The 14,427-nt window shown below is 37.4% G+C and overlaps 1 protein-coding gene across 1 annotated transcript in view; it reads left to right on the top strand.

The window, feature by feature from the left end:
* The window catches only part of Itgb8 (integrin subunit beta 8), an 83,905-nt gene that overhangs the window by 60,301 nt on the left and 9,177 nt on the right, over positions 1-14,427 (top strand). The window contains exons 8-11 of the mRNA XM_021179505.2: positions 4,590-4,679; positions 8,504-8,638; positions 10,810-11,212; positions 13,616-13,841. Of these exons, the coding sequence (XP_021035164.1) occupies positions 4,590-4,679; positions 8,504-8,638; positions 10,810-11,212; positions 13,616-13,841 (854 nt within the window). The remainder of the gene's footprint in view (positions 1-4,589; positions 4,680-8,503; positions 8,639-10,809; positions 11,213-13,615; positions 13,842-14,427) is intronic.

Raw genomic sequence — 14,427 nt, 5'->3', positions numbered from 1 at the left:
TTTAATCTAAGTACTGCCATGTGGCTGCTCTGTAGCTGCTCAGCTCCCATACTTCTGTTCTCCTCCATGTTCCCAGACCAATCCCTGCCTGTCTCTATTCCAGAATCCACCTGCCAGATGTCCCACCTTCTATTCTACCCTTTCCTGTAGGCCATAGATTTTTTTGTTTTGCTTTTGTATTGACAAGTAATACAACTACATGGCACACAAGAGATTCTCTCTACATCATTCTGTCCCTTCTTCCATGATTTTTCCATGAGCCTTGGGTTTAGAATTTGTAGATACATTGATTTTTCAACAGCACTAACACACATAGCTTTGGACCAGATTATGAAGTAAAAGACCAACAGAAGCCATGGAAGTAACTGAGCCAATCAATGGCTTAAACATGAAAATAGTTTCTGAGGCTCCCAGGAGTCTTTGGCGTACGTGAGGCTCACAAGAAGAGCAGACATTGCGCAGCAGTAGCAATCTGGAAATGCCATGTACTCCCAACAGAGAAATGTGTTGTGCCTGTGGCATTGCTTCTTCACAGTCTTTGAGTGTCTCTTCCTTTCTTCTTTCCATGAGACCATGATACTTTAGTTGTCCTCTCTTCACTCGGCCTTTGTCTCCTTACAATTTTGCTTCTTCCTTCTATTCTCTACTCTGAACCTCTCACAGTGGCCTGTCTACTTTACACTCATTCATTCAGTCCTTTGGGCAGCCACATTTCCTTTTGATTTCAACAAGTGCTGAAACTCATTTCCACCATTTACAAAGCTGATGTTTCCTTCACTAGTTTATACCTAATGACATTGCTATCAGTTTAAATGCCACTTTAAGTGTATCAATTCTTCCATTTGAAATCTATGATGAAAAATTAAATTCCCAGATTCCACAAATTATGTAAACACAATGGAATCAATCATCTTATAAGATTAACATTCACATGAGTTAGTTCTGGCCCAAACTAAATGGTAGAAGCCACTAGAAAAATGTCACAAACAGCTGCTGTTTGGTGAGTACCTATTTTCAGATACTGAAAACATCCATTCTTCTAGTACTTTTAGCTACATATAACAAGGGAAGTATTGTGAACATGCTTCTTTTAAGATGAGCAAACATTTAGAGAAGTTAAGAGCTTGCCTGGTTTACTTTTTTTTTTTATCACGTATATTCCTCAATTACATTTCCAATGCTATACCAAAAGTCCCCCATACCCTCCCCCCTACTTCCCTACCCACCCATTCCAATTTTTTGGCCCTGGCGTTGCCCTATACTGGGGCATATAAAGTTTGCATGTCCAATGGACCTCTCTTTCTAGTGATGGCCGACTAGGCCATCTTTTGATACCTATGCAGCTAGAGTCAAGAGCTCCGGGGTACTGGTTAGTTCATAATGTTGTTGCACCTACAGGGTTGCAGATCTCTTTAGCTCCTTGGATACTTTCTCTAGCTCCTCCATTGGGGGCCCTGTGATCCATCCAATAGCTGACTGTGAGCATCCACTTATGTGTTTGCTAGGCCCCGGCCTAGTCTCACAAGAGACAGCTATATCGGGGTTCTTTCAGCAAACACTTGCTAGTGTATGCAATGGTGTCATCGTTTGGAGGCTAATTATGGGATGGATCCCTGGATACAGCAGTCTCTAGATGGTCCATCCTTTTGTCTCAGCTCCAAACTTTGTCTCTGTAACTCTTTCCATGTGTGATTGTTTCCAATTCTAAGAAGGGGCAAAGTGTCCACTTTGGTCTTCGTTCTTCTTCAGTTTCATGTGTTTTACAAATTGTCTCTTATATCTCAGGTATACTAAGTTTCTCGGCTAATATTCACTTATTAGTGAGTACATATCATTTGAGTTCTTTTGTAATTGTGTTACCTCATTCAGGATGATGCCCTCCTGGTCCATCCATTTGCCTAGGAATTTCATAAATTCATTCTTTTTAATAGCTGAGTAGTACTCCATTGTGTAAATGTACCACATTTTNTGTATCCATTCCTCTGTTGAGGGGCATCTGGGTTCTTTCCAGCTTCTGGCTATTATAAATAAGGCTGCTGTGAACATAGTGGAGCATGTGTCCTTCTTACCTGTTGGGACATCTTCTGGATATATGCCCAGGAGAGGAGTTGTGAGATCCTCCAGTAGTACTATGTCCAATTTTCTGAGGAGCCGCCAGACTGATTTCCAGAGTGGTTGTACAATGGAGGAGTGTTCCTCTTTCTCCACATCCTCGCCAGCATCTGCTGTCACCTGAATTTTTGATCTTAGCCATTCTAACTGGTGTGAAGTAGAATATCAGGGTTGTTTTGATTTGCATTTCTCTGATGATTAAGAATGTTGAACATTTTTTTCAGGTGTTTCTCAGCCATTCGGTATTCCTCAGGTGAGAATTCTTTGTTTAGTTCTGAGCCCCATTTTTTAATGGGGTTATTTGATTTTCTGGAGTCCACCCTCTTGAGTTCTTTATATATATTGGATATTAGTCCCCTATCTGATTTAAGATAGGTAAAGATCCTTTCCCAATCTGTTGGTGGCCTTTTTGTCTTATTGATGGTGCCTTTTGCCTTGCAGAAGCTTTGCAGTTTCATGAGGTCCCATTTGTCAATCCTCGATCTTACAGCACAAGCCATTGCTGTTCTATTCAGGAATTTTTCCCCTGTGCCCATATCTTCGAGGCTTCTCCCCACTTTNTCCTCTATAAGTTTCAGTGTCTCTGGTTTTATGTGAAGTTCCTTGATCCACTTAGATTTGACCTTAGTACAAGGAGATAGGAATGGATCNATTCGCATTCTTCTACATGATAACAACCAGTTGTGCCAGCACCATTTGTTGAAAATGCTGTCTTTCTTTCACTGGATGGTTTTAGCTCCCTTGTCGAAGATCAAATGACCATAGGTGTGTGGGTTCATTTCTGGGTCTTCAATTCTATTCCATTGGTCTTCTAATAACTCAAATTCTGGGCTCTTAATGTCTAGATTAAGAGCTGACCTTCAAATTCTATGCAACGTTTTGTGTCTTTTGCCTCCTGTTTCTCCACTGCTTATTGTTTCTTCATGTGCTATTGGCACCAGGGTTTCTCCCTCCTTTTGTAAATCTGCCATTGACTGATAAAATACAGAATCGTGTTTATTATTAACTGACTTGTGTGCAAAGTAAGAATCACTGGGCTCTCCAAGCCTGGATTCTGCTCAGAGTTCCTGTTGCCCTTGCTGTCACCTACTCTTAGAGGGATCATTTTTTATAAACCATGTTTATCTGGTTTATAAACCAGCATTCCATACTATATCTGAGGTTCATCCTCTATATGGATACCTAAAAAATCTACTTAAATCACAAAGATATCCACAACACTCCCTAAAGCAAAATGTTATGTTGCTCAACATCTAAGTCTCTTATATGGCATAGGAGACCATAGGCCTCTGTCCATCTCTCTGACCTCATCCTCGACTGTTTCCTGCCTTGGACTTTTTCTTTCAGATGTGTGTCTGATTGTTCGGTGCACACACACATTTATCAGGCTATACCTATTCTGGGTGCCCTGGTTCTTGGTCTGCCCCCACCCCAATCCTAAAAGTCATTCTCCCTCATTATCACCTTAGCACTTGCTCATCATTTAGACAAAGCATTTAAGTCACTTTCTTGGGGGGAACAGTCCATGACAATGTTCCCCAGACTGAATGCTTGCTGGTGTCTCTCCTCATAGTAGCTGGGCATATTTTCATTGTGTCATGTGTATTGTGCTTTGTAAAATTACTCCTTAAGGATTGAAATGACATGGTCTAGAAATTTAACATCTCAAGATAAATTCAGTCAGAGTTTGACACATGGATTTTAAAATCACTAAATCTAAGTCTGGCTGGCACACAGAAGAACTTGGTGATGCTCCATGAGTAGAAAAATTAATTAAAGCATGAACTTCATGCATTCATACTGGGCTTTCTCATCATAATCCTGTGTCCATCATTCCTCATTCTAATGAGACAGACCTCTCATTAAAGGTTTACCTCTCAGGTAGACCTTGAAGCCATTGTTCAGTCTCGTTCTCTCAAGCCATACCTTGAATCTTCTTTATCAGCTCTGTGAAACTTACACCTTAAATATGACTTTCCATCTGGTCCAGCATGTCCCAAGATGTCATTCTACAGAACAGTATTTATATTAAGCATTTACCTATGTCACATGGGAACAGAGTTTAGAAACTTAAAATATTGGGAATTCTGCTTAAATAATATTAAAGTATTTGTACATTGTAGGCCCATTCTGAAAATTTGCAAGTGTTGATTTTGGATCTCTAAATGGAGGAGAAAAAATCCATAGAACTTCATTAATGTACTTGCCCTCAGAATGCTTTTCATGTTAAAAATAGTTTAGGAAATGCTGAGCTAACTTTAATTAGATTTGATCATGAAATTCAGGACATACATACCCATTTACACACGGACTACAAACACTGATACTTCTCCTCTTAGCTTGCTTGTGGTTTTTGTCCTTTTTTTCCATTAATATAATGGCATGTCTTCCTGGTGACTATAAAATGTTTACTGTCTTGATTGTTCACTGTTTGCATGCTACTGTCATATTATGCACCCGACTCACATGTTTTACAGGATCTTCTGCCCCTTTTGCCTGGTGCCATTGCTGGTGAAATAGAATCCAAAGCTGCAAATCTCAACAATTTAGTAGTAGAAGCCTACAAGGTATGTTGTACAGTCTATAAAATTTTCTACAAGTCAGCTTTTACTACCATTTTTTTTTAGACAAGGTACAAAGCAGCACTGCTGCATCTTGCAAGGAGTGACAGAAAGAATGAAAGACTAGGAATTTAGAGCTGGGGTTACCATTGGATGGACCACAGACTAGCAATGATGTCAAATGCTTGAAAGAGTCAGGTCTGTCTCTGTACCTCATTTGTCCCACAGACAGGTGAACTAAGATTGATCCAGCCATCTAAGCTTCCTTTCAGATTGAGAGTTCAGTGAGTTACCATCTTGTTGCAAAACTTTGTATAGTTTCCTACATCATAAATTTAACAAAAACAAGACAAAAATATTGTGCTGTTATTTAAAGAACAATCTATAGGGGTAAGTGGATTGCTCAGAATCTAGAGATTACTAAGGGGGCTTTGTAAGAGTACCCACGATCAGTCATTGCAGTGTTCCAGTCAATTATCAATTTTTGGCAAAACAGGCCAAAGTTTCACTTTCCCAGATGTTTTCTTGGGCCATTGGTTATACGTTGTCACCAGTCCTGTAGAGAATAGATGCAAGGAGTTTTAAGGGAACATCTGGTCTCTCAAACTGGATCATGTCTGCATTAAAAGGCTTTAGTAAAATTTGCTAATACTGACTTTTCTTTTTATGCCAGTCATTTTCCATACATGACTTCACTCAATCCACACACTTGCTCTATTAGGCAGCAATTAGTAGCCCCATTGTATATTTAGGAACAGAAAAGTAAGTGAATTGACCACAGTCCACACAGCTAATAAACAGAGGCAGCAGGATGAAATTCCAGGTGCTATTCTATGCCTCATCTGCTTCCAGCTGTACGGCCTGTTTATCTTTTGTCCTTTGATTTTTTTTAAATAGGTGTTAAAATTTATGCTTTATTCTTCAATGGACTTATTGGCCAGTTATAAGGCCTGGCTTCTCCAGATTTTCTGCCTGCCTGGTTGCCTGACATTTAGTATTAGTGTTGCCTGAGCCACAGAGCTGTGAACCCCTTAGGCAGCTTTGTTAATTGTCTTCAGACCACACCTGCTTGAAACTTGGGTTCAAAGAGGAAGGTGGGAAGCAGACATAGGGCAGAAAATGAAGAAATTGTTTAAATGTATTCTTTAAAGAAACTAAATCTTGATAGATTTGCTTCTGCAGAAAACTTTTTACTGTCTGAAAACTACAGAGAATTAAATGAACACAAATATCTTAAATTAAATCTTTTACTACCATACAAATAATGTTAAATCCTAGGACTGGAGAGACCGCTCAGTAGCTAAGAGTACTTGCTGTTCTTCGAGAGAATGGAGGATCAGTTCCCAGCACCCACATGGTAGATCAGAACGATGTCTATGAACTATAGTTTCAAGAGATCTGTCATCATCCCTTTCTAGCCTATATCAGCACTGCACTTGCTTACATACATACAGGCAAAACATTTATGTGTGTTTTTTCAAATGTTAGATTCATGGAATTTTATATCAAGCAAAGCAAAACATACCCATACTTCACTTCTATCCATAGTTTGTTCTTAAGAGTCATCCAAATGAAAAGGGAGTTTATGCAATTAGTCCTTTTAATTACTACAGGGTATCTGTTTTATTAACCTGAAGTATATAAATTGGCTTCTCTTCTCTTCTCTTCTCTTCTCTTCTCTTCTCTTCTCTTCTCTTCTCTTCTCTTCTCTTCTCGTGTTTGTTTGTTTGTTTGATAAGCCCAGTTTACCCTTAGAATCTTGATTCTGCTACCTCAGCCACCTCCTGGGTCCTAGAATGATAAGCATGTACCACCACATCTAGCTATTTTTTTTTTTTTGAGATCAGGGTGGGTAGCATTCTAATTTATTTATATTTTTAATTTTTTTATTACATATTTTCCTCAATTACATTTCCAATGCTATCCCAAAAGTCCCCCATACCCTCCCCCCCACTTCCCTACCCACCCATTCCCACTTTTTGGCCCTGGCGTTCCCCTGTACTGGAGCATATAAACACATCTAGCTTTTTAAAAAGTGAGACAGTAAGCTATGAGTGAGACTTTGTCTCAAACAGCAAAAGCAGACAGCACTATTTGGCCTTATGTTCTTTGCCTTGTGCAGGTATGTAGTCACATACCTGTTAGCCTACTGTGGTTCCATGCAGCCTTGCAGTGAAAGAATAATAGTTAACACAACAAAAACTTATTTTGGCTAAGCTAATCTCCTTGAGACTCGATTACTATTATTTTTATGTGTCTATGTCTTCAAAATTCTTTTTATAGAATAATACAATTTTAAAATTGTATTATTAAAATCCCAACAGAGACAATTCATAATTCATTGAAGTATTATGCATCCAGAAAAAAAATGGGGTCTTTCCCAACAACTCTTAGACATGAATAGCATCTGTCCTAGCCCCTCTCAGAGAGTAAAGAAGTTTAATAGTTCACCAGAAACTTGACTTGCAAAGCAAAGGACAGAAAATATTGTATAAATTTTTCTTCATACAATACTTCAAAGACATTGGCCCAAGTGGTTTGAGAACCTAGAGGAACTGCAAGCGTGGCTAATGTGCTACTATGGGAGACATGTACTGACCAAAGAAACCAATGCATATCCAAATTAGATAGATTACACCTTTGTAAGGTTCTTCTAGCTTGTTAGAATTACTTGTTATTGCAGTATATGAACTCTTGGGGGAGAGAAAAGTAAGTGTGTGTGTGTGTGTGTGTGTGTGTGTGTGTGTAGTTTCACCTACTTGAATAATATTCATGAACTTGAGGAAAGCATCTTCTTTTGAGGACATGCTATCAGAATTTCATGATCAATTATTCATCAGTAAAAACTCATCTCGTTATCAAAGTTATTGTTGAAGGAGTAAAGTTACTTTAACTAAAACATTGGAAGCCTCTCTAAGTCTTTTCCTCTACAGGGTACAACCCATTCTCCTTTCATAGCCACATATTTCACACCTCTGTTATTTTTCTTTACAAGTTTAAAATGAGGGTTTTTGCATGTGCCAGGCTCAGATGTATATGACCAAATGCACACATATCTAAAAGATATATTTAAAGTAGTTGGATCCTTTGGAACTGTAAGATTGTGATGGAAGGCCTTAGTGTGTGCCCAATACTTGATATCAAGCAGTAGATGTTTAATGAGTGAGCCTATGAATGACTGTGTAAATTAATTCATGGTTCTGTACCCTATATGAAGCCCTGCTTTAGAATTAAGGCAAACATTATGGATGCAAGCAAGCATAGAGATGATAAAAGCCCTAAGCCCATCTCAGAGAACCTTGTACAACAGTGTTTCACCAGTGATTCCTATGCACAATCACAGTTTATAAATGCCACCCCCACAAAACTGTTTCAACTATGTATTTATAAAACACTTAATGTTTCATGATAGTCAAAATCATTTGAAATTCAAGTTTCATTTTTGCCAAAACCATGTTTCCTGCTGTAAATTGTCAGAACTCATGTGCTATGAGAATGTTTCTTTAAACTTCATCATTAAATATCATCAATAAGAATTTGAAAAATTGTCATTGCCACACTGGATAAGAGAGGTATTTCTATAGGGTTTGAAATTTGTGATCATAGATATGTGGAAAAATCAAACTATTTAAACCAGCTGATCATTTCGTATTTCATATGATTTAAATACAATTGAGCTGTTGTGAGAAGCTACCATTTTATTCATTTCCCAGATATAGACTTTGATTAAAGTTAAATATTAAATCCAGGATGGCATAATGATTATGAGTCTGCTTTGTCGCTTATACTAGAAACTACTTCAGTGTAATTAAAAGTTGATGTCTCTGCAGAAGCTCATCTCAGAAGTAAAAGTACAGCTGGAAAACCAGGTACACGGTGTCCATTTTAACATCACTGCCATTTGTCCAGATGGGGCCAGAAAGCCAGGCATAAGTGGGTGTGGAAACGTGACAAGCAATGACGAAGTATGTGGCAGTATGTTTTTTCTTGTTTAAGACAATTTTTTTGGTGTGCTTTCTTAAAAAAAACTACTTTAAAAACTTTGCTACTAACTATTAGAATTTTGTTTCAACTTTAAATGAGCCTTCCTGTTTCTTCTTAAAGTTACATCTATATCTATACATAATTGACTTCTCTCAAATTTTCAAGTTAAAATAAATATGTATTGTGTTAAATACTTATTAAATACTTAGTAGTAATATATTTTCTGAGAGGTTTTGCCTAATAAAGAAATAACATCCTTCCAAGCAAGTAGTATCTGTAGATGTAATAGTGACAAAGCCTTTATAGTTTCAAATCTGTTCATTCTCAGAGTATGAAAGGATGGTATAGTATATAAAAGCTAAGAATTCCAAAATCTTTCATTTTGTGATGCCCAGGAAAAGGAGATAAAGAAATTTGTTAAAAAACAGTCAAATCAGAGGGATGATAGCATTTATATAATAACTAGAAAGAGTTGAGAAACCAAGAGAACTCCAGGACCAGATGAAATGGTTATTCTCCAAGAACTGCCACAATAGACTACATCATGTCCTCAGCAGGGGCCGGGTAGGGTGTCACTTCTTCAGTATCTCTTACTTCAGCTGTACCTGAATGAACTGGTACAGAGAAATTTTTGATTCTTTCCTCCTTCTCATTCTAAGGTTCTGAAGTTTTATTACTCTATCCTGTATTGGGAAGGATTTTTCAAATGCAAAGTCCTAAAGTTCTAAGATTAATTCAAAGAAAACACTTAAAATATTTTTTTTCCTCATAGGAACATTAGAAGCTGTGGGTAGTGTGATTGTGCCCACAAGCTGTGTATCTTTCATTATCCTAAGCTTCTAATTCGGTAGTTTACTCTATAATTTTTCCTTGGATATTGTTCAAAAATGATAATATACTAGTTTATATAAGACACATTTAATTTCTGCTACAGAAAAGTTTTTGTAAATTTTTGTAAAAAAAAAAAAGGCTAAATTCTGAAAAACAAGGTGAGTCTTCAAAGACTCAAATATATAACAATGATTTACCTTCCTTAATTTTTTTCTTTCTTTGACTATGCTCCTTTCAACTATAAACAGCTTATCTCCCACGAGGAGTCAACCAGCCTTCAACTATAGAAGGCCTAAGTTTTATTATACTAGTCTTAATAGCAGTGGCCACTCATCCTACACATCTGTGGATCCTTAAAATTCTTAGGGGCAAAAACAATTTGAGCACAAACTGACTCCAACCACACTGATTTTAATGTGACACATTTAAATAAAATGTCTTGTACATGGATGCCTAAATATAGCTCTTTTATTTCATGCTACATAATTTCCAATTCAGAAGCCCAGCATCCATTATTCTAATGTTTGAATTTAATTATTGTAGTGAACTCATATATAACTGTATATGTATATAAGCTTCCTGATTTTCCAAGCACCTGAAGCTGAAGTCAGAAAATATAGATATTAAATCAACCATATAATAGATAACAAGGAATTAAAGAACAAGGAAAAATTGTCAGGCAAATAAACTGTTGTTCTAGAGGGGAAAAAAAATACCATTCCTTGCTAGTCCATTCTTTAGTACTGGGATGACCCCACAGTAACAAGTGACTTTGGTGTGAGGTCTTGAAGCTGGAGAATAAGTCCTGAACCTCTTTCTCAAGTAACATCAGAGATGGAGTTGTGTTTTCCTCCACTGGGTCTTTACTGTGAGCCTCTAAAAAATACAAATAAATAAAATTGCCCATATGACTAAATCAGGGTTCTGACCTAAAAGATAAGAAGCCGTTTACTTAGGTTTATTGGTTCCTACTGCCAATTGTTCACTAACCTCTTATGTCCAGTTCAGAAAATAGAACACTGATTCAGCAGTTGTCCATGAAATCAGTTACCTAAGGTGACAGACATCTGAGGACGAATAGACACATGGTGATTTACAGGCCATTAGCAATTGTTACTTCCTTTAATTCTAATTAATCAGTTAGGCAAAAATGGAATTAAGTGGGAATTATGTACTTACATATTAGATTGCATGCACATGTGATTTATAAATATTGTTAGTATCTCTAAGATGTTCACTGTTGATTTAAATATGATTACTTGATATATTGTTTGCAGTATCCAAGGATATAAATATATTTCCATTTTCCTTTGAAATTTAGGTTCTTTTCAATGTAACTGTTGTGATGAAAACATGTGATATCATGGGAGGAAAAAACTATGCAATAATCAAACCTATTGGTTTCAATGAAACCACTAAAGTCCACATACACAGAAGCTGCAGTTGCCAGTGTGAGGACCACAGAGGACTCAAAGGACAGTGTGCGGAAGCTGCCCCAGACCCCAAGTGTCCACAATGTGAAGACAGCAAATGTCATTTTGATGAAGACCAGTTTCCTTCTGAAACTTGCAAGCCACAGGAGGATCAACCTGTCTGCAGTGGCCGAGGTGTTTGCATCTGTGGGAAATGTTTATGTCACAAAACCAAGCTGGGAAGAGTGTATGGCCAGTACTGTGAGAAGGATGACTTCTCCTGTCCCTATCTCCATGGGGATGTATGTGCTGGTGAGTTGATATAAACAGGCAGTTAGAATTCATAATGATATTGGCATATATATTAATGTATCTTTAAATCTGATGTGATGAGGTACTGCCACTTAACCCAAAATCAAAGTTCAAAGCCTCATAGTCTGTGAAATTAGGTCATGGCAAGATCATGTTTATATTTTTAGCTTGAGTACTGTGGCTGCTATTTTAAAAAATTCAAAACCTAAAATGAAATATGGATCACATGCATCCCTTGATCTTGGAAAAATTTACACAAGAAAAGGAAGTTACTGGTGATTGCCGACGTGGTTCTTTAGAAGAATGGCGGGTATTCTATAAGGGTCTGATTCATTCCAGCACAGGGTCCAGCGGAGGATTTTATTTCTGTCAGGATGAGGGGAAGTGAGCTATAAAAATATAATTCCACTCACTGGAAAAATTTAAAGAACTATTGTAGATAGAATTGTATGTTCAAAGTCATTCAAACCTCACCAATTTATTTTTGGAAAGCCACCAGTCACAGACTGGACAAAGGAATACATTCTTCAGAGAGAAGTGGATTGTTAAGTAATTCAGAAGTTTTGTCCTTCTGGCCACACACAGACCAGATTTTGCAATGAAATAGGATAAGATAAAAATATCAAGATTACTTTTGGCTAATTTAGTTCACTGCCATCTACTGGTTACAGTCCAGAAAAACCTATGCAGCCTTTGAAAATTAAAACAAAAATGTAACTTTAAAATAAATTAAACTACCTGTCATTTGAATTCCTTGATTGTTTCTCCATGAAAGGGTATAAAGATCTCTTTTTTTGTATGTGCATGTTAGTAACAAAATATGTGTTAAATTATTGGGAAATGGAAATATTTCATTGTTATAATTGTATGGAAACCAAAGCCCATAAAAGGTAACTATTCATGGATAAGTAGAAAGCTTGTTTTAAGTTACAGGAAAACATTATTACAAGTTGTCTTTTTATTCTCTTACACATGTAAAATGCTCTGTGTTCTAGACATTTATTCAGTTGTAAGTAGAATTATGGTTAGGAAGGAAGATTACTTCAGAATAAACCCACGTTGTCTAATATATTTTATAGGGGAAATAAATATTTTACAGGGAAGAAGAGAATGACATTTCTGGCATTAGTCAATAGAACTGCCTATCATATACATTGAGAATCTGAGGTTCTGCTGCATAATCTCAATGTATTGACCCTGTCTACATGATTTTGACCACACACCCCATGCACACAGAAGCAACTGAGAACGTGCTTTGAATTGCTTGTGTGAGTGCAAGCTGACATGCATTTTTCCCTACCACTTTCCCTTGGGAATGAAAACTCATGTTCACAGGTCAGCTGGCTGGGATTCAGCATGCTAGCTACATCAGGAAATGGGATGTGTTCGACATTTGTTTGCCTGGACCTCATTAGTTTTACACTTAGCAAACTGAGCTGAGCCAGCAGTAGGCTCTATGGGACAATTAACCTGTTAGGTATTCAGCAATAAGAGAAGGAAGAGGGAGAGAGGGAGAGAGAAGAGACAAGAGACAAGAGGGGGGAATAGAGGGAAGGGAGGAGGAAGAGAGGAATACTAGGAGATAAAGTGAAAAAGAGGAAAGAAAAGGAAGGGTGTTTGGTCTATAGTCTGATAAGCTTGAAAATGTATAAAACATACAGTGTACCTCCTCTTGAAGACTTCTACTTCACATTACCATATTAAATTTTGGGCACTTCTTATAGTCTAAAATCCATTTATTAGTGTGTAACCAAGATTTTCTGAAGTTAATTGTCTGCATAAATGCCCCTCACGCATGCACACATGTATTTGTCTTTTCCACTGTTTGGCCTACAATAGAACAGATTAAGCCTGCCCTGCTAATATAGTGTTCTGGATAGTGTTCTAAGGATGCTAACCTCTTGCATAGTGTTCTGAGAATAAGGGGAATTGTTTCTGCTTCTCACAAGACCTATCTTTAACCATGCCTGAACACAGAGAAGTGTTAGAATGTTTGCCCCATCACCCTGCAAACTTTTCACTGAGCAACAGTGAAGAGGGAAAACTGTGGCAGGCATTGACCAAATGTTCTTACTTTGCTGATTTGAAGTCAGCCCTTATGGCTTCACTATATTTATCTGTTTCTAATTTAAAACTTGAAAGCAAATTGGCATTTAAGCAGTTGGGCAGCCACCAAAGTAGGGGCTTTCTTTGTACATGTTAGCATTACATATTAGTAGGAGAAATCTACTTCCAATAGAACAGAATTTAAAACACTTCTTAATTCTGGCACTGCTTTGTCAAAACTAGTAGAAACTGATGCTGTTTCCACTCACCAGACTGTTGCATGTTTCATGAAAATGGGGGAGACCTTACCAACTCTGTAGGCCTGGTGACCTTGATCCCAGTGTGTCTCTGTTGCAGGGCATGGGGAGTGTGAAGGTGGCAGATGCCATTGCTTTAATGGCTGGGAAGGGGATTGGTGTCAGTGTCCGTCAGCCTCAGCACAGCACTGTGTCAACTCCAAGGGCCAAGTTTGCAGCGGGAGAGGCACCTGCGTGTGTGGCAGGTGTGAGTGTACTGATCCCAGAAGCATTGGCCGTCTCTGTGAGCACTGCCCAACCTGCCATCTCTCCTGCAGTGAAAACTGGTATGATTCTGTCTCCAAATGAACAAAGCAATACTGGCTGACAGCTGGTTTTGCTCTTCATTCTGCCTTCTTTAATCTTAGTTGCTGAATTCTTAGTTACTAGCATACAAAAATGATGATGATGATGATTATGATGATAAAAAAAGTTTAAAAAAAAATCCTGAGTAGGAAACTTTAAGAATTGGATACTGGAATTCCTAATTTTGGCTAGTAAGTTGCATTGGAATAATCAGAACAAATCTATATAAAGTCACTACCATGTTTGGTTGACTTTTTAAGAAAATGATTTCCAGAAAACAGATGTTGCCAGCTAACCTACTTATTACTATAAAATAATTTGTTAAAATTCTCTGTGCCTCTAGTTAATTGTGAAAGAATCAAGTGATATTTGTAAAGTTAACTAAAATAAAATTTTTGTACTTAGTACATGGCAGTCAGTGAATAAATGTGACTCATTATAACTAGATTAAATATCTTAATATTTAACATAAAGAATTATAGTGCTATGAAGCACTTAGGGGATGCATAAATGGAAAATCATGTGTTGCATAACAAAAAATATTGTTTTGTGTAAAAATATTTTTCA

This window comes from Mus caroli, chromosome 12 (genome assembly GCF_900094665.2).
Source record: "Mus caroli chromosome 12, CAROLI_EIJ_v1.1, whole genome shotgun sequence".
Classification (NCBI taxonomy): Eukaryota; Metazoa; Chordata; class Mammalia; order Rodentia; family Muridae; genus Mus; species Mus caroli.
The sequence above is the reverse complement of the archived record's forward strand: the minus strand, read 5'-3'. Positions and strand labels throughout refer to the sequence as shown.